The sequence below is a fragment of the Vombatus ursinus genome, unplaced genomic scaffold, assembly GCF_900497805.2.
Source record: "Vombatus ursinus unplaced genomic scaffold, bare-nosed wombat genome assembly UNPS02009205.1, whole genome shotgun sequence".
Lineage (NCBI taxonomy): Eukaryota > Metazoa > Chordata > Mammalia > Diprotodontia > Vombatidae > Vombatus > Vombatus ursinus.
The window spans coordinates 28,439,085-28,459,549 of NW_020948983.1; the positions used below are offsets into that span (position 1 = coordinate 28,439,085).

Consider the following 20,465-nt stretch of genomic DNA (forward strand, 5'->3'; position numbering starts at 1 on the left):
ATAGATAGATAGATAGATAGATAGATAGATAGATAGATAGATAGATATGGATAGATATGGATAGATATACATATATGTACAATATTCATAGATATACATTATGAAATTCCCAAGTAAAGAAACTCTCTCTACCAATGCTGGCAGGTACCTTCTCTTCAACTTATCATTTTGGAATATAGAGAGATTAAGTGACTTTCCCAGCCAGTATGTATTGGGAGAGGAACTTGAACTCAGTTCTTTCTGGCTCCGAGGCCAGCTTTCTATTCACTACACCATGCTGTCTACAACATATAAATTAAGTAAGTACAAAGTAATTTGGAAAGGTTGCCATATAGAAAAGGGAATAAGCTTGTTCTGAGTTGACCAGACAGTAGGATGAGAACCACCAATAGACAAATACCCATAAAATAGATTCCAGGATTGAGCAGGAGATAGAGGATGGCTCAAACTCTTCCCAGCTCTAATATTCTATAACCCCTTGACATTTCAGTGTTCCTGGAGCTTATGGGCTAGAGCAGGACTTCTATATAGAAGTTTTGAATTCTATACAGAATTTTCCTTGGTAGAACCAGAGTTTAAACTTAGACCACTTATGGAACTACAAAATGAGAAAGGTTTTTCACACTATAAGTGTGAACATTCCCATACAACCAGTACAGAAAGGAAATAAATAAAGGTGAAAGAAGGGACCGAAAGAAAAAATTGAGTCTCCCATGTAAGCCTAAACTGGTCTATTCACTCTCCCTCAAACATACCTGTTCTTGCTTCCATTCTTGTGATGCCACCTAGACAGAATATCCTCCATTTCCTCTTGGCTTAACCAAATCCTATAAAGCTAAGAGTCATCTCCTGAATGTAAATTCTTGTAAATGCTCTAGCCCTATATTCCTCATTGAGTCATAAAGCTACAGACTATTCAAGTTGGAAGATCATTAGAGATCATTTAGTCCAACCCCATCATTCTACAGATGAGGAAAATCACCTAAGGTCACCCAACTGACTCAGTAGCTGGACAGGGACTAGAAACCAAGTCTTTGATTTCTCAAGCCAATGGTCTTTTTTACTATATTATGCTGCATAGAGCTAGTTCAGCAGCAGCTATATTAAAATATGGTCAGTATGGAAATAAAATTTTTAAATAGCATAAACTTTTTTAATATAACTATTTAACATTTATTGCCTCGTTTTGTCTGCCTTGTCTTCTTATAATTGCCATATTTTTTTTCATGTGTATATATCTTGTCTCCCCAGCCAGGATGAGGGCAAGGTCTAGGTCTTATGTTTCTCTGTATCCTTCATAGCACTCAGTGCATCCTTGGTATTCAATGTATTTTATGAAAATGAAAGAAAATAACAAAACCAACTTGGCCATTAACAACTCTCCAAAAGAATGAGAGGTGTTCCACATAGATTCCTTGAAGTGAGCCATCACCTACTTTAACTGAGTGAATTCTTCAGATGAGGAAAAATAAAGTCTAATTTATTTCCTTTTACTACTTGTACCACTTAACGGAGAAGCAGCTAGGGTAAAAGAAAAAGTGGGTGGGCTACTTTGTGTTTAGTGTTTTGCTCTTTTACAAGATTAATTTATAATTCACAGGAAACTCTGACTCATGAGACTCTTCCCTTTAGTACTTCATCTTTCTAAAACTGCCCATGTTATCTAAGTGATGCTTATGGTCCCATTTTCCTTCTAACTCTCCCTACAGGTCAGATGCCTCCCTATATTGTGATGATGTTGACATCCGATTCAGCAAAACCATGAACTCCTGTAAAGTCCTGCAGATCCGTTATGCCAGTGTGGGGCGACTTCTGGAAAGGCTCACGGATCTAAGGTTCCTGAGCATAGATTTCCTCAACACATTCTTGCATTCCTACCGAGTGTTCACAACAGCTGTGGTGGTTCTGGACAAGCTCATCACGATCTATAAGAAACCTATCAGTGCAATACCTGCAAGGTAAGACTAGAGAGGTCAATGTTTACACCACTGGAACCATCGCCATTGTTACCAGCTATTAGGACCCAAACATATTCCATACTTCTGAATCTGAGTGATGAGTATATACTAATCTCTTTCATTGGTAGCTTCATTTCTGTTTTGATTCATGAGTCACCCTGTCAATTTTAATGCCAGTAGACCAACTGGACTATATACTAATTATTAAAAAATCAAGAGATTCCATTAGCATTGGCTTCATAATTTTCAAAATCAGGCAGCACCAAAAGATGAATGGAACCTATTTTTTTCCTTTACAATCATAGGATTGTAGGTTTAGGATTGAAACTCACTGAAAGACCATCTAGTCTAAACCCTTCGTTCTACAGGTAATACGTGCATAGAAGAATTTAAACCCAAGCCTTCTGAATCCAAATCCAATGGATCAACTTTTTTAGAACCAAATTAATAATTTTTATGAGAAGCCAGAATTACTTTCTTCTCACGGATCATGGTTTCTCAGAGTTAGAAGGGACTATAGCATCACTAATCTAGAGCAAGAATGGACCTCCAAGATCATATGGTCCAACCTCCTCGTTTTACAGATGAGGAACTCGAGGCCCAGGGAAGTCATTTGACTTGCCCAAGCTCACACAAGTAGCAAGTGATTTGAACCCAGATCAGGGAACCTGGGTTTTCCTCCAATTTTTTCCACTGTACCATATTGCTCACAGAGGTCATCATTCCCAAAAATTGGTCCTTTTAGAACTGAGGAAATCAGTAGCCTAGCTTTTCAGTTGTTGTTGTTGTTTTTTTTACTCATCAGCCTGCAAACATTTTTATTATGGATTTCAGTATTATCAATCAATCAATAAATAAGCATTTATTAAGCACCTACTGTGTGTCAGGCACTGCGGCCCACTGATCATGTAGCTTGCTCATGATCAGAAAGCCAGGATCATAGTGATGTCAGACCCTATACTGGAACCCTCATCACGCCAAGTCAATGTTCTTGGTACCAAACCAATAGATAGAAACAAGACTGATTTAATCATGTCTTGTTCTAGAAATCACTTTTCTGACATTCAACTATTGAAGTCAAGTAAGTGAAAAAATCACTGAAACAAAGTCTAAACCTTAGTAAATAAAAAACTAGCAAAGGTCTAAGAGGACAGAAAATGAAACATAACTCCTCCTTCATGAGAGAAAGGCTGCCTAGAAGGACAGAATATTGTATACGTTACCAGAAACTGTTACTGTATCTGATTTTTTTTACCTAATTGGTTTTCTTTTTGTCACAAGGAAGGGTTCAATCTGGAAGGGCAGGGTAGAGTGAATTACCAATAGGGACTGGACCTGTGATTTCATAGGGAACTCTCAGGTAAGGAAACTCCTTCTACAAATTCAGGTCAGCCCATTCTCTGAAATTTATCATCTTAGAGAGTTACCTAGAGCACTGAGAGATTAAGTGATTTGCCTAGGGTCACACAGACAGAATAAGGCACAGGCATAACTTCAGCTCAGGTCTTCTTGGCTTCAGGCTGGCTCTGTATACCCTGAGCCATACTGCCTTTCATAGAGTGAAATAACCATGACATAAAAATAAAATAAATTAATAAAACTTTAAAAAACAAAAACAAAAAACCTTTTCCTATGGTCAGATTTCTGTTAGGCCTTGGATTCTTTGGACTGGGTTCATCTATAGAGCTACTCTAAACAAAATGTATGTACTTATATATTAGAGCAAATATATACAAATAAATAGAGTGTAAAATTTAATATAACATGAGTCCTATATAAGGACCTACTGAAAGAACCATGTTAAAATTTAATCTTCCCTGGGCATGGTGATACATACCTGTAATACCTACTGCTTTAAACCCCCTACTACTGGGGAGGCTGAGGCTGACAGATCTCTTAAGCTCAGGAGTTGTAAGTTTCAATGGCATATGGCTAAGTTCATCAAGTGTCCATACTAGGTTCAATATTAATACGGTAAGCCTCTTGGAGTAGGAGGATGGTGCCACCATGTTGCCTAAGAAAGGGTCAAAAACAGAGCAGATCAAAGCTCCCAGCATCAGAGTGATATCAGGCCAGTGGGTAGTGTCTACACATCTAGCCTAGATAAAATAGGGAGACCTAGTCTTAATTTTTTTTTCATTTAAAAAATTATTAAGCATAGTCTTAGCTAGAATGGAGCTCCAAGACAGAGTGACCTCAAAAACTGTTGCCCTATTAAAATTGGGATATCCAGGAACCTAGCCTGCAGTCAGATTTCCCAGCTATATGAAGCCTTTTTAGCTGAGCTAGGGCTTACCCATACAGCAGTAGAGAATTTGCTTATTGTACTCACAGGAGGTAAGGTAATGGTGAAAATACTCATAAAGAGAAAGAAAGATGGAAAATTCTATTTGTCTGCCTCTATTTACCCCCATGATCATGTCCTGTATATCCATACCCCCCACTATCACCTCTTCATGCACCACATAATCAATGTCAACTCTCTCTTCTGTTCCCCTTTTTAATAAACTATACCCAATGCAAAAATACTGACCTCAATACCTTTACTGCATCTCTGGCTGAATACCTTGAAAATAGTCGCTTCTCAAGTGAAACATGTTTCCAACTTAAGATTTCATTTGGCACAAGTTGGGTCAGACAAGGAGGAAAAGATTATTAAGTGCTTTCTTTTACATTCTAGGTTGCACCTCCATAGGGCAGCTAATACGTTATCTTGTGGAATCCCACTCTATCTGACAGGTGTCAAGCAATTAAATTCTAGCCACCAAACACACCTTGACAAAGAAACACTTCTTCCTCCTCAGCAGCCCCTAGAAACACTCTCATTGTGTACCCTAAAAGGAAGGGAGGGGCTCCTTCCCTCCAGGCTTCAAGAGAACAGAAGCTATTGGAATGACAACTACTAAGCCCAAAGTGGTCCTCAATCCCTCTTCTGCTGCATGTTTACACTGCATGGTTCTGGAAGTATGGGCCATTCAGAGAACAAAGATGTGTAGGCTTTTAAACCTCTTCTCTCTCATCCTATCCTCAAGTAACCCCTCTCCACATAACCTCTTGGTTCCAGGCCCAAAACCCAAAAGAAGACATGGGAGAAATAGGAAGGACACATGATAAGGGTTGGAAAATATAGTCAACAGAGTTGTAATGGGAGCAGGGTCCATGTGCAGACTCCCATTGGTCAAAGAGAATAATTCATTTGTTAGTTACAGCAATGCTCAAGATGAAAACTTGGGAAGATAGCGACATCAGGTGGAAGATGCTAGAGAGCTGCTTTCAGGCAAATTATTATATTATGTAAGGAAAGTGAAGAGACTGGAGGAGGCATGGACATTCTATAAGTGTTTCCAGGCTGCTAACCACATTTTTGGATTGGCGGAAGAGGCTTTCAAAAAGCCTTATATGGTACACATGCAGACTCCTATTACATCGGTGAATTTGACCAGACAGTTCAGGCCAAGCCTCATTTGCTGTACTTTGGGTCCAAGGGCTGATTTCTCAGCTTATTCAAAGGTAATCAGGGTCTGGTAAAATAAGCCACTTACACTCCCAATACTAATACAAGATTAGACTGGTTGAACTAGAAAGCTGCTTTATTAATTTGTAATAAGAAATAGAGTGATAATAATTTGTAATGAAAATTATAGCACTGACTGACCAATATTTGCATTGGCCAATCAGTGCTTTCTATTCCCAGTAGGTAAACCTACTTTTAAACACAAAATGAGATCAGAAGGTTGCTTATTAAATATTTAATTTTCTTAACTGTAAAATGAAGAGATTTGGCTAAACATTACTCAACAAATACTTACAAAGTATCTATTATGTACCAGGCACTATTAGGTGCTGGAAATAGTTACAAAATTAAATAATCCCAACTCTCAAGGAGCTCCCATTCTGTCAGGGAAACAACATGTATAAACATGAGCATATACAGAATAAATACAAAGCAGTTAAACATAAAATAATTAGGGAGAAAGGGGGGAAGGGATCAGGAAAAACTATGTGTAGAAAGTTATGGAGTCTACAAAGTGGAGGTAAGGAGAAAGGCATGTGGGCAAACCAATACAAAGGCACAGAAATGAATGAAAGAATGTTGAATGTGAGGAACACGGAGAAGGCCAGCATTACTAGACTGTGGAAAAGATGAGAAAGTTAGATTGAGATCAGATTTTAAAGGGCTTGAAATGCCAGACAAAGGAGTTTACATTTTATCCTAGAGACAATTGGAAACTACTGAAGCTTACTGAGTAGAGAACTGTGCTTTTAAAAAATCATTTTGGCAGCTATATGGAGAATGGACTGCAGTGGGAAAAGATAAAGCAAGGAAACTAAGTAATAGACAGTCACAATAGTCTAGGGGAAAGATGATGAAGGCCTAAACTAAGGTGGTAGCTTTGTGAGTAGGGAGAAGAGAGCATATATGAGAAATATTTTGATAATAGAAACATGATTTGATAACAGATTATATATGGGGTGAGTGTGAGGGAAAAGTTGAGAACGACACTGATGTTGTGAGTGTGACTATGAGGTTGGTGGTACCCTTGACAGTAATTTTAAAGAAAGGAGAATTTGAAGGGAAAGATAAAGAATTCTGTTTTGTACATGCTGAGTTTGTGATGCCTGTGGGAATCCAGTTCGTGATATCCAAATGCAGCTGGTGATATGGGATTCAAGCTCCTGAGAGAATGAGATTGGATATGTAGATCTGGGAATCATCTGAACAGAGGTGATAATTAAACCTGTTAGAGTTGATTGAATCACTGAAAGAGAGATTACACAGAGAGGGGTCAGGGGTCATATTGAGAGTAAAGAGGTGCTTGGTGTATATTCACAGTGAAGGGGTGTGATGTGGATCATGAAAAAGCAAAAGAGACTTAATAAGGAGGGAGGCATCTGATAGGTACAAGGAGAACCAGGAAGGAGTAGTGTTATAAAAACCCAGAGAAGAAAGAGTAATCCTGGAGAAGAGGGTGGTCACAATGTCATGGGTCCCAATCTCTGAACTTCTCTGAGTCTCAGTTTCCTCATCTACAAAATGATTATATTAATGCTCACATTAGCTGCCTTGCAGAGTCATTGTAAGGCATGGGCTTTGCAAACTACAACAGAATATATGGATATGAGCTCTTGGCAAGGAACAGGTGACTCTTGGGATTTGGCCAACACAAAACAATGGAAAAATAGAACCTGACATTCTTTTTGGCAGAAAGAGAATAAGTTTTTGTTTCCCAACAGGTCACTGGAGCTCTTATTTGCCAGCGGCCAAAACAACAAGCTTCTGTATGGTGAACCTCCTAAGTCCCCAAGAGCCAATCGCAAGTTCTCCTCCCCACCACCTCTGTCCATTACCAAGTCGTCTTCACCAAGTAGAAGAAGAAAGCTTTCTTTAAATATCCCCATCATCACTGGAGGGAAAGCCTTGGATCTGGCTGCTTTGAGCTGCTCTTCAAATGGCTATGCAAGCATGTATTCTTCCATGTCACCCTTCAGTAAGACCACGCTGGACATCGGCAAATCATATGTATTCAGTAACTTTCCTAACAAGATACCCGACGAGGGTGAAGGTACAGCTGAAAAAATAGAAGACTCAAGCCCCAACAAACAAAGTAAGTTGGTTTTTTTCTTCTTAAGAGACTAGGTCTCACTCTCTCATCCAGGCTGAATATGCAGGAGCTATTCATAGGCCCAATCCCACTACTGTTTGACCTATCTATTTCCTACCTAGGCTGGTTTGCCCATCCTCGAGAACCTGGTGGGTTCTCAAATGAATTCTGAACATAGTATAGACACCTGATTGGCATAGCCCAATGCAGCTCAGAACTCCAGAGTTCAGGAGATCCACCAGCCTCAGCCTTATTAGTAGCAAGGGTTACGGGAACATACCACCATACCCAGTTGTAAGTCAATATTCTTACACAGAGGGTCTCATAACCCAAATCATAAACAAAACCATGGTCTGAGCAGAGACCAAGAACAGATAGAGTTGTGAGTTTCAAAAGAAATATGTAGGAATCATCTCAACAGTGGAATCTAGAAAAGTACAGGTCACTTGGACTTGACCAAAAGATTCAGTTAGTCCAATTTACAATACCCAGGCCACAAATAGGAAGCACTGATATTTAGAAGAATTCTGCCATTCTCAGGGCAGTCTTAATGAGTCAAAGCTGACCTTAGAACAGCCAAATCTTTTGGTCCCAATCCAATTTTCCTTCATTCTTGTAGATTTAGTGAGTGTGTCATTTTGCTTCAGCAATCTATAAATTTCAACTTCATTGGACTTCCCAAGCAGAGTCATAAAGCTGACCAACAAAAAACAATTTGTGGGTGCAGAAGAAAGATGTAGGTGAGAGGCGTGGGTGAGGCAAAGAGCATGTATTATGTAAAGAATCAGGGGGAAGCCACCAACAGCAGTGGCACTGAGAACCATGAGTGACGAGGGAAAGCTGATGAATCATAGTACAGAGCTTTGCGGAGGCCAGAAGGCAGATCTACACCCACAGAGTTGGGATTATACAACATGACTAAATAAGGAATTGAAGGAAATTGACCACAAATAGGTATCCTCTGGGAAATAGGAAGCCAAACACATCACTATCCATCTGCAGTGTGCCCTGTTTTTTCCCCCACTATAGCTAAATAGGTACATGATTTTAAATCAAAGTAAAAATAAGTTTTCCATATATATCAGCAGAGTTCACCATCAGAGATTTGCCTAGGCACTGGGAGACTCCCAGGAACTAACCTAGAAGCCATTTAATGGCATCTCAGTTCTATGTTCTATCTCATAACTCTCTCCTGCTTGCCCACATGACTTACTGTTCAAATTCAAAGACCACTACCCAGTTCAACCAAGAATAACTGGTACTTTATTGTTTTAAACACACCCAAACTGAGTCATAATATTATTACCAATAATAATGTGTGTGTGAGAGAGAGAGAGAGAGATAGAGAGAGAGAGAGAGAGAAAGAGAGAGAGAGAGAGAGAGAGAGAGAGAGAGAGAGAGAGAGAGAAGAGATAGATTTCTTATCTTCGGCACTAATAAGCATTCTATGATTCTGAGACAGAGATCTTGAACCAAGGTACCAGTTATCTACTTTATGTGATATTTCTCTTAAGGTAATGTCGTTTGGAGAAATCATCTTCTAGGTCAGGCCTATCAATAAATTAAAAAAAAAAACATTAGAAATGAGGTAGGAAGGAAGACATATGAAATAGGGTCATCATGAAAAATTAATTTAATTTAATTTAATTTAACAAACATTTATTAAGTTCCTGCTATGTGTGAGGCATTACACTGGGCTCCATAGGTATAAGGACAAAAATGAACAGTGTTTCCTGTCCTCAAGGAGCTTAAACATTCTACTGAGGAATAAATTAGGTTAATTAACTCTAGCCTATTTGCCTGTGGACTTGAAAAAAATAAGATTGACCTAACAAAAGTCAGGTAATAGACTTGAAAAAAAGATTAAAATATTATGAATCTCCTTTCTCCATTACCTTTGTTCTCTTTGTAGATAGTCTTTCATTCATTCATTCAGTATCCTATTAATGTGAAAAAAAAAACAAAAACTCGAGTATGTTTGCTACAAGTAGAACTTTATAGCTTGCCGACTTAAGAATGCAAATGAATAGGATAAAAAAAATATTTGGGGGCCAAATTTGTCTTTCCCTTGAAAAATGATTCATAATGATTTAGTAAATTCTAATAACTATATATGTTAGCATTCAATTCAGCATAAACCTACTATGTTCAAGGCATTATTCTAGGTACTGAGGAGTACAAAGACAAAAACTAAACAATTCCTGCCATCAAGGATCTGGCATTCTACTAGGGGGAATACTCCATATACCAGACAAATATGGCATAAGGGAGGCACAATGAAGAGTAAATGAAAGGTGCAGACAAGGTATTCTAGGAACATTTACAAGAGAATTCTGAACTTTCAGCTGGGGGAATCTGGGAGGGTTACATGTAGGAGGTAGCACCTGAGCTGAGACCTCCTTGAAAGAAGACAAGGATTCAGAAAGGTTGAGATGAGGAATAGGTGGATTCAGGCATGGAAAAAGATCATACTCTGCAAATTTACAGAGGCAAGTGATGGTCTATTGAATTCAGGAAACATCTAGTGGTCTAATTCTGATGAGAAAACAGGGAATATTTTGATAGCAATGGAAACTCAGATTCTAAACATGGACTCCAAGAAAACCATCTGCCCTAGGGACAAATCAGAACAGAAGCTTAATAACAATGAGAGTTCCAAGAGCAGTACATTGTTTGTACTGATTGGCAGGGTTCTTATCTGCATCTGCCTGGCTTCTTTTCTAGCATCATAACTGATTTGCTTCATGTTTCTCAGGAAAGACTGTTCCTGTTCCATATGATAGATAGATAGATAGATAGATAGATAGATAGATAGATAGAGCATTTATTGAGTATTTACTATATACAAGGCACTGTGCTAAATTCTCAGGATATAAAAAACAAGCAAGGAAGCAAGCCAGCCCCTGCCATCAAGATACTTACAGTCTAGTGAGGGAAGACAAAACAAAAGCTAGAGAAGAAAAGGAAAATGAGGCAGCTGGTAAAGAGAAGAAAAAGAAATTCAGAGAGTGGAGATGAGTGAAAGACTAAAGTCAGATAAGTTATAAGTTACCCATTTCAAATATTTTCAGGCCAATAAAAAAATCAATGGGCCACTTGATCTGGATGTCTAAGTTTTGCCCAGTCACTACATATAGGAGGAGTTCATTTCTTATAGATAGCTATTGATTTTATATTTTAAAAAGGAAAAATGGCTCTCAGGATATTTTAGTCAGTAGAATAAGGGATTTAAATTTATCACTGGTTTAATACAATTCAGTCATCTTAACAACCAAAACAACCACATCCTGATATCACTAATGGAATCAACCCCAAAATCATTGACACCAAATCAGGGTGCCTAGATCAAGTAGTTCCTATAAAGACTTTTGAACAAATAGTATAAATAATTGTAATTTGCTATAAGAGCTATGAAAAAATAGCCTACAAATTAATTAGATCAGACATTTTAAAAATCAATCTGACAAGTAAGAATTTTGTTTTAATTCTAGGTAAAACACTTTCAGGTCCATATCTTCCATATCTTCATTCTAGGCGTCTTATAATACAACTTAGTGTGCTAGACTAGAGATTCCCAAACTATCTTGGTTCATAAGCACTTTAGATTTAGTAATTTTTTCACTGTGCCCCCTAGACCAAATGAAATACCTAACAGTTCTGTTCATTAAATAGTTAGGTTGAAAATATTAAATAGCCCATAGCACCCCTACGAGTTCTCTGGATTGTGAACAGTTTGGGAACTGCAGCATTAGACCATTTTTAATTCCTTCTGTTTTGAAGTCCCAGATCCTGAGTTGTATCCATGAGCACAAGCTGAAGATCATTGCTTGGGCAGAGAACAGGCAGGGCAAGAGAAAAGCTCACCCCAGCCCACTATATGCTACCCTTCTGCTTTATTCTTGGTGACTAGATGCTAATCACTTTTGTTTCTACACCACTGAAGGACTGCATGTGCTTTCAGTACCCTCTACATTCCACATCCTGGTTCAAAAACCTAGTCAGTCACCCCACCCTAATTATGGTTCGGACAACCTCCTATGGTGAATAAACCACAAATTTATTAGATGATTTCTGGTGAGTTTCCTTAAAAGTCGGTAACCACAGTAACTGTCCACAAAATTACGCTTATTAATTGTTCAAATGCAATGCACAGAATCACTAAAGGGGAGCCCTGAGTTTCATCTGATAGAAAACATGATGATAATTCTTATTGAATGATTATAGATTATAGAAAATTTTAATTGTTCAGCTTTCCAAGCTACAAAAATGAATTTGCATTTCTGAATGGAATGGAAGAGGAAAATTAAACCATTTTTGTTTTCTCCTAGGCTCAGAGGTCTCGGTAAGAGAAGAGTCAGATAATGATCAAAACCAAAGTGATGATGCAGACACAGAAACTTCACCAACTAAGTCTCCAACTACTCCAAAATCAATCAAAAGCAAAAATGCTTCAGGTATTATTTATTACAAATCAAAAATGCAAACACATTCAAAATGGTTTAATTAAATTAATGAATGATGAGATTTTATTAGCAATAAAGTTAGAGCTATTTTATTCATTGCCTGTAAATTAAGGAGTTGAACTAGGTTATCTCTTTCACATGCTTCAGCTCCAAATCTATAATCCTGTGATGGTTGATATTTTAATACTGGATTCATGAAGGCAATTGTCATCCTATGGTGCCACTGCAAAAGACAATATTTGGTCAGCCTACTGTAATATTTCTTGGATTTTTATATTATAAGTATAAATCATAAATCTAATCCATCCCAGTCAAATAAACAAGTTTGCCCAATGTTAGAGATTACCAATGATATTAACTAGTGTTATAGGCTGAAGTCCTTTAGTCCATAAAAAAAAATTACAATATTTTGTGGGTCATAAAGATGGCCTGAGTGCATTGCAACAGGCTGGGTTTCTTGATCCCTCAAGCTATGTACTTGTCACATTCCTGGGTTCTCACAATCTGGATACCCAGTTCCTAGTCTGTACCCTGAAGGTCAAAGTCATCATACCACATGTACTTTTGAAAAAGTACAAATAAATAGTCATTAAGGTTAGAAGGGACAGGATAGAGGATAACTAAAAATGGTTTCAAGTTACAATATGAATTTCCAAAATATAAAATCATTCTCAATAGAAAAAAAGATAGTGCGAAACAGAACTTCATAAATAAACCATATAAAATTCATGTTGAAGTTTCTGGTATTTTGGACAGAAAGAGTGAGTTGATTTACAGAGCCTAGAGGTGCTTATTTTCCAAGCATAACAGTGAAGGGGTTACATTTTTAAATGTGACAGGGTTAGCCTACAGCTTCCCAAAGTAAGAATTCCAGATTTAGAACTAGAAGGGACCTTAAGAATCTTATCCAGTTTAACTCCTTTGCTTTATACATGAAGAAACGGAGGCCAAGGAAGGCTATCACTTGAATAAATTCACACATAACCGGTAATTGACAGAAATAGGGTTCAAAGCCCAGTCTTCTGACTTCAAAACCTGCCTTCTTCCCACCACACCATATTGAACAATCATATCCCCATAAAATATTCATGATACACTGACTCTGCAATAATTCTGGCTGGCTCAGGTCTTTCCACCCACCTGCCTCTACCATTTTTTAACCCCCCGGTACTCCCATACATTTAAAGGTGGACCACTTCACAGAAAATATCGAGAAACAAAATATTGAAAGCCTTCAAATAAGGTTCTATCAGACCCACCCTAGAGACATATTAAGCCTAAAAGAAAAGACAAATAAGTAATTTAAAAGACATCTTCATAAATATCTTTCTATTTCATGAGAATAGCAGACAATCATTTTACATCTCTTCTAATGCAAGAACAAAAGGGAATTAATTTATTTTACTATGGTGGCAACTGAATTTATACCTTAAAAATTCCCAATTAAAGACTGTATTATTCCCTATAAAGACTGTACTAGGAAGATTAAAATTGCCTTTCCCAATTATAAGTCTTTAAGCTTAAGAGAAATACCCAAATAACCAAAATGTCTTAGAAACCATATCATACTGGACTGGTTTTGAAGCTGTTCCTAGGCCTTAACATAGTTTTCTCAGAGCTGAAGGGAAAGAGGGCTACTTTTGACCCTTCTCAGTGGAATGATCAGATCGTAGAATGTCAAAGCTGGCAGGGACCTCAAAGATCATATAATCCAATCCACTCATTTTACAGATGTGGAAACTAGACCAAAGAGCTAAAGGTGAAGTGAACTAATGGTTTGCTTTGTTCTTTCTCATCACCAGAATTTTCACTATTTTCTTATAATAATGGGGTTGTGATGACTTCTTGTCGAGAACTGGACAATAACCGGAGTGCCCTCTCAGCTGCCTCAGCTTTTGCCATAGCAACTGCTGGAGCCAACGAGGGCACACCAAATAAAGAAAAGTACAGAAGGATGTCTTTAGCAAGTGCAGGTATGTGGGATAATTTTCAGGGTTCTCTGGGAAATCAATCTCTCCAGGATCAACTGCCCAAAGATCCCCAAATCATATGATGATCCTGTGATAGAGGTTTGGTCTCTCTTTAGCATCATCTTCAAGTCCTACCAAAGGCTGAAAGAGTCTCAAAGGCAAGAGAGTCTCTAAGAAGAGAAAGTGTCATCAAAGGGTGACCAAGGGGGAGAGTACATTTGGAAGCATTACCGTAAGTGTACTTAGAGAGCACCCTGAGGGTTTTTTCCCCCTTTTAAGGCCATTGTCTTAAAAAAAAATTAACTGACCAAGAAAGGGTAAGTTCCCTTCCCTTCACAGGCAGGAACAATATTCAAGTCTCTGGACAGTTTGCCCAATGTATGATCCTTAAATTTGGAAGGTCATAGTGTTTTTCTGTCAACTGGGAGTTTTCTTTAAAAAAAAGTTGGAGGGTGGAGGGGGAGTGTCAGCTCCTTCATGCCATTGTCATGAATCAGAAGTTCATGAGCCTTAGCACAAAGGTTTGTATGTATAATAAGTGCTTAATAAATGTCGAAACTAGATTTCTGAAAAGGCCACAATTATAAGAAGTCTTTCAGCAAAAGACCCAGCTTAAACCCAAGGCTATTCCAACTCTACCCACAACCCAAGCCCCTGTGTGGGTGACAGACATGTCTAAAGCAAGCAGCTTGCACTTCCAAGTTCAAACCACAATGTGACAATCATGGCACAGCTGGGTTAGATTTGAAGGCCATTTCTCTACTACACCAGCACTCATCTCAGTATTGCAAGGAGCTCTGATTTCATCAGAATAGTTACTGTCTGCACTAGCATGTATTGTGGATTACAATTCTTTTATAGTTTAACAAACTGTCTTTGTGAGTTGCTATGCCTCAAGAAAAAAGAAGATCATTCTATGATCTTTCTTTCTTGTAGTGACCCTCTTCAAACTTAGGTCTTGGTACTCTGATGACAGGTGTCACAGGCCTGAACTCAAAGTTTTGATAGCTAGCAAGGATCTGTTAGAGTATGCCCTCTACTGGCAATAGCCTTGGAGAACCTGAGGGCACCTCTTGAACTAAATGGAGATGAATATCCATAGTCTGGTGAGACATCAGATTAGTATTTTAGTGGGAAGAAACACAGATATAACTAATTTAAAATTTATTTAAAAAATTAATCAATTTTCTTTATCTTATTATTTAGTTGTTTTCAGTTGTGTCTGACTCTTCATGACCCCATTTGGGGTTTTCTTGGGAAAGATACTGGAGTGGTTTTCCATTTCCTTCTCCAGCTCATTTTATAAATGAGGAAACAGAGACAAACAGGATTAAGGGACTTGCCCAATCTGAGGCTGGATTTGAACTCAGGTCTTCCTGACTCCAGGCCTGGCACTCTATCCGCTATGCCACCTAGCTGCCACCATGCCAAATAAACTATCTAAATGATCAATGAACTGACCAAGTATTTGTTTGAAGAAATTGGCTAGTGTTAGGGGTTTGGGTCAGGGGGTGTAGCAACAGGAAGGTTGACATTGTGAAGAAAGACCAAGTGGTTTCCATGGGGAAAATCTTCACACTATAAGCGTGGAGAAGACAGAAGAAAAGAGACCTCAAGAGTTCAGGAGAAAAAAAAATGTAACCAGAAAGAAAAAGTAAAAGCACTAGGTTTCGCAGAGTGGACTTACTTTTTTACTCTCCATGCATCAACTGTTTCTCTCTCCAGGCCATTTGTTTTCTTCCTTCTGCCTCAGTTGCATAATAGGAAGTAAAACCCTAAAGTGCAGGTGGAGGCCAATATGAATAGAACTAGGGGAAAAGGGAAGAATATGTGGTTTATGGTCCAGGAGATGGTTGGTCATGTGGCAAGAACAAGGGATAACAAAAGATGAAAACTTAGGCAAGTTTTGCACTTATATCTACAAATTATTAAAAGACCCAAGCAAAGAACTATGGAATGGAGATATCTCTGTTGCTATCAAAGAAACTTGTATGATCTTAATGAGAGACACCTTGTTGGAGAAAAGTCACTAAGGTTGCATTTTGTTTTACAAATGGTGCTTTGTTTTTGTTTTCTTTTGGTCATCAAAAAACAATAAACAGCAGCGTTTTATATTCTCCACACCTCTCAGTAAATTTTGTGACTGTAAAGAGAAACTGTGCTATCATCTAGGAAATCATCTAGGAAAGTCTACCCATTCCTTTCTCATATTTTCATCAAGCAAACCTTGATATGTGCATAGACCATTCTCATAAGTATTTTCTAGAGATAAGGAAGTAGATAAATGAATCAATAGTTCCACCATCCCTTATATATTGTAGGTGCTTGATCACTATTTGTTGAATTGTGAATTTTGTAATATCTCTTTTAGATATCTTGAAAATTGATTCATGAGTATCACCTTCAGATTGTGCTTCACTTTTATATATTTAATGGATTCATCTACTTTTCCCCACCTCATTTTCTTGATTTCTATTTCTGCTTCATAGTATAACATACCAGGTACAATGGTGGTAAAGTCCAAATCTGGCCATTCCATTCTCATTGATAAGACTAGATTACCATAGTAATCCTGGCATACTTCTTTCATTTCACCTCTATTTGTTGTACTTCCAATTTTATCTATAATTGCTCTGGGGGATGACCTAGTTTAGTTTTCCATTAGCTAAACTCTAAGAAATGGTGATTATCAGAGAAAATTCTTTACTTTTATTCGTTTCCTATTTTTCCAAAGTTAGCCACTTACTTGAATAAGTCAAATTGGACTTGTTATATTTGAATGCAATATTGTCACATCTTTAGTGTTTTTCCTAATTTTATATTAAGTGTTGCCTTTACTTTGACAAGCTGATGATTTGATTACAAAGTCACCTGATTCTGAAGTGTTCCCAAGTCAATCATCTGTCATTGTTGACTATTAAGATATAATTAATTTTATTTTCTTCTATGATTTTGTACAGTGATCACTATGTCCAGTACCTTCTAGCTCTCTTCCCAAAGAGAGTATTATGACATATAGTCATGCAGACTCTGAATAATGTATCATCTTTTGGCCTCCTTCATATCTTAATACTGAGTCATATTTTCCAATATATTTTTGTCATCTTCCCCTGTGCCTGCCTTCTCACTAAAGTCACCAAGTATCCAGATATGCGTTGACCTGATTTGGAGGATTTTATCAAGTTCTTTGTAGATTTTCTCTATTCTTCATTCTCTGTGACAGCTGCTGGCACATAAATTACAATTATCTTCATGGGTCCCCTTGCCTTCATGAGTGCAAAGTGAGAGGAACAGATGTTTCATGAAATAATGTTTCTTATTATTCTTGAATGCACAAAATGAAACCAGTTCTAGCAACTTCTTTGTTCCTCTCTCCAAGAAGAAACTGTGAGCTGTCCTTCCATTTAAAGGCAATTTCTTTATGTCCTCTGGTTGCATTTATAAGAAAAATGTAATTTAGTATATTTAGGGATACACCATCTCAGTCATTGAACAAGATTCTCACAAAGTTCTAACACTTTTTTGGTGTTAGAGTACCAACCAACAGCTACATAAATGTTTGTAAGTGATTTAAAAACTGTGATTCTTAGCACTTTCTGCTTGGTTTTCTGAATAAGACAGCTCTACAAAATATTAAGAACTACTTTATATTTTTATGATTTATGTTGTCATGGCTAGACAATTCATTTATTGCCAACCTATGGGTGATGAACTCTTTGATACTTAACTACAGATGGTCCTATGGGAGCAGACATAGTCTGTTATCAAGCCTATTATACTCAAGGCTTTTCTAGCTTGATAGGACCTGCCAAAGCTTGCATTCCATTGGCACATATTTTTAGAGACTAGGGTCATTTGAATACCGTAATGAGATACTGGAATAGTAACTTGCTGAAGGAAAATTATAAACCTGAGGAAAATTCTTTTACCCTAACACAAGCACCTGAGTGTATGAAGTGGTAGTTCAGTGGACACACCAGAGTATGTTGACTGCTCAGAGCTCTCAAAATGCCTATTTGGTGCAAAAATCACATGATAGATTTAGAAAGTCAGCAGAGGTGGTAAGACCAGATTGAAATCATGATCTAAATCTAAGCACCAGGAATATGATGTTAGATTCAAGATGTGGGCTGAGTTGTTTTTCTGGACTACATTGTTGCTACCTCCATCCCCCAACCTTGTCCACCACAAATCTCCTAAAACAATTTTTCTCCCCTTTATTGGTCACCAACATTTTAGGTTTCCCCCCTGACCAAAGGAACGGAGATAAAGAATTTGTAATAAGGAGAGCTGCAACCAACCGAGTATTGAATGTCCTTCGACACTGGGTCTCAAAGCATTCTCAGGTAAGATTTTTTTCTTCCATGAAGCCAAAATGCTTGATGATATGTTGAGGCCAGATTACAGCTGGGAAGAATTAAGAATCATCCTCAAGTAATCAGACATTATCTGAAATATTTCTCAACAGATCTATCTCAAACAATCTACTACCATCAGTATGAAAGAAAGGAAGATGAGAATTTGACCTTTTTATTTTTGTTTATGAAAAAGGAGTATAATTTTTAAAAAATAAGCAGTTGCAATTATAGAAAATAACAAGGCGGGGGCAGCTAGGTGGTGCAGTAGATAGAGCACCAGCCCTGAAGTCAGGAGGACCTGAGTTCAAATCTGGCCTCAGACCAAACACTTGACATTTACTAGCTGTGTGACCCTGGGCAAGTCACTTAACCCCAATAGCCAAAAAAGAAAAAAGAAAATAACAAGGCCAAACCATATCTCTACTACCCCCACACCTGCAGCAGTGGTAAAGTTTTCTCCTTGTCAGAGCTCTAGAGGATAGAACTAAAAGGCAAATATAAAAAGCAATAATTATTTGGTATTTCTGTAACATCTTTCACCCAAATATCTCTAAGTAACTAATAATTCATTTGCACTGTGCACCTCTTACATGGAGTAGGAAGATTATATCTATGTGTTATTCACCATTAATCCACTGGCATCGGTGACAAATCTACAAAGAGAGGCCAGGAGTCTTCCTTTCCTGCCCTGTGCCAGAACAATTAGATAACATTCCCATCTTTCCTTCATGTTATAATTTTATGCCAATTAAGGCCATTTTTTAAAATAATTTAAAATTTTTCACTCTAAATATTCTTGGCAGGATTTTGAAACCAACGATGAACTAAAATTTAAGGTTATTAGTTTTCTGGAAGAAGTCATTCATGACCCTGAACTTTTGACCCAAGAAAGAAAAGCAGCTGCCAATATTATAAGGTAACGTTTTATGAGCCCACTTTAGCAGATCCAAGAACACTTTTGTGTTCAAGATTCTGGACTCTTATTTTGGGTGAAACAAGTGAAGGGCCCTTTTCTGGAACTGGTAAAATGTTTTTGTGATTGTCACACGTGTTGCTGCCTGGCTGGAAATGGATTGAAATTGGATTGAAATTGAAATTGGACTGCAGTTGGTGGGAGGGGGACCTTTGAGGATCTGATGGGTGAGTAGCCATCCATTCCAATGGGTGAGTAGCCATCCATTATCACCTTCATGTCTATATGAGAGAACACACTCTGTGCTCCTGTCCTGAAAGGGTTACCATGCCCCTTCTTTATTCCTCCTTTACATTTATCAGTTCTCTCCCATAATCACTGAATCTCAAAGTCGGAAAGGACTTCAGAGGCTATCTAGTACAACCCACATCTGGACAAGAATCTTTCTATAAAGTCCCCAACAAGCAGTCATCAATCCTTTGCCTTCAGACCTCTGGTGAACCTCCCAAGGCAGTCTATTCTACTTTTGGACAACTTCAATTGCTCCTTTTAATGGAGGGCGATTTTCTCTAGAAAGAAATATTTGTTTAAATGGAATCATTTAAGCCACTATCTGGGTGACTTACTAGGCAACATCAGTCTAATTTCATCATTGGTCAGGTGTCTCTATAATTATAATTAAAGGAAATACGAAAGATTACTTAAATTGTCACAAGTACCAAGTTTCAAAATTGCAATGAAAGAAAATCAGTTACAGAAAGACCTTTCTGAAACCTACTGGTCAGAGCAGACCTTTAAGAGGTTAAAGTAAAGTCATAATTAAATATATTGATGGAGTGCTCATTTTCTCTTCCTAAAGTTGGAATAGAAACATTGACCTTTCCTTTCTCCTATATTCAACCTTAAATCAGCTCCATATAGTAGCAGTTCATGGGGCCCTTCCCACCTGTACAATCCCTGTCCACATCATTCCAATCCATAATTCTTAACCTACCAAAGAAACCATTGTGGCTCAAATTGCAAACAGGGTACTAAAGAAATAGTTCCATTTCCTCAGTATTCATTAGATTAGAAGGCATAAATGTTGAGAGAGAGAGAGAAAGAGAGAGAGAGAGAGAGAAGGGGGAAGGAAGGAAGGAAGGAAAGAAGGAAAGAAGGAAGGAAGGAAGGAAGGAAGGAAGGAAGGAAGGAAGGAAGGAA

At 37.8% G+C, this 20,465-nt stretch overlaps 1 protein-coding gene across 1 annotated transcript in view; it reads left to right on the forward strand.

Moving 5' to 3' along the window:
* The window catches only part of RASGRF1 (Ras protein specific guanine nucleotide releasing factor 1), a 201,742-nt gene that overhangs the window by 149,430 nt on the left and 31,847 nt on the right, over positions 1-20,465 (forward strand). Inside the window, exons 14-19 of the mRNA XM_027851440.1 lie at positions 1,710-1,958; positions 7,194-7,564; positions 11,890-12,015; positions 13,827-13,997; positions 18,234-18,340; positions 19,156-19,268. Of these exons, the coding sequence (XP_027707241.1) occupies positions 1,710-1,958; positions 7,194-7,564; positions 11,890-12,015; positions 13,827-13,997; positions 18,234-18,340; positions 19,156-19,268 (1,137 nt within the window). The remainder of the gene's footprint in view (positions 1-1,709; positions 1,959-7,193; positions 7,565-11,889; positions 12,016-13,826; positions 13,998-18,233; positions 18,341-19,155; positions 19,269-20,465) is intronic.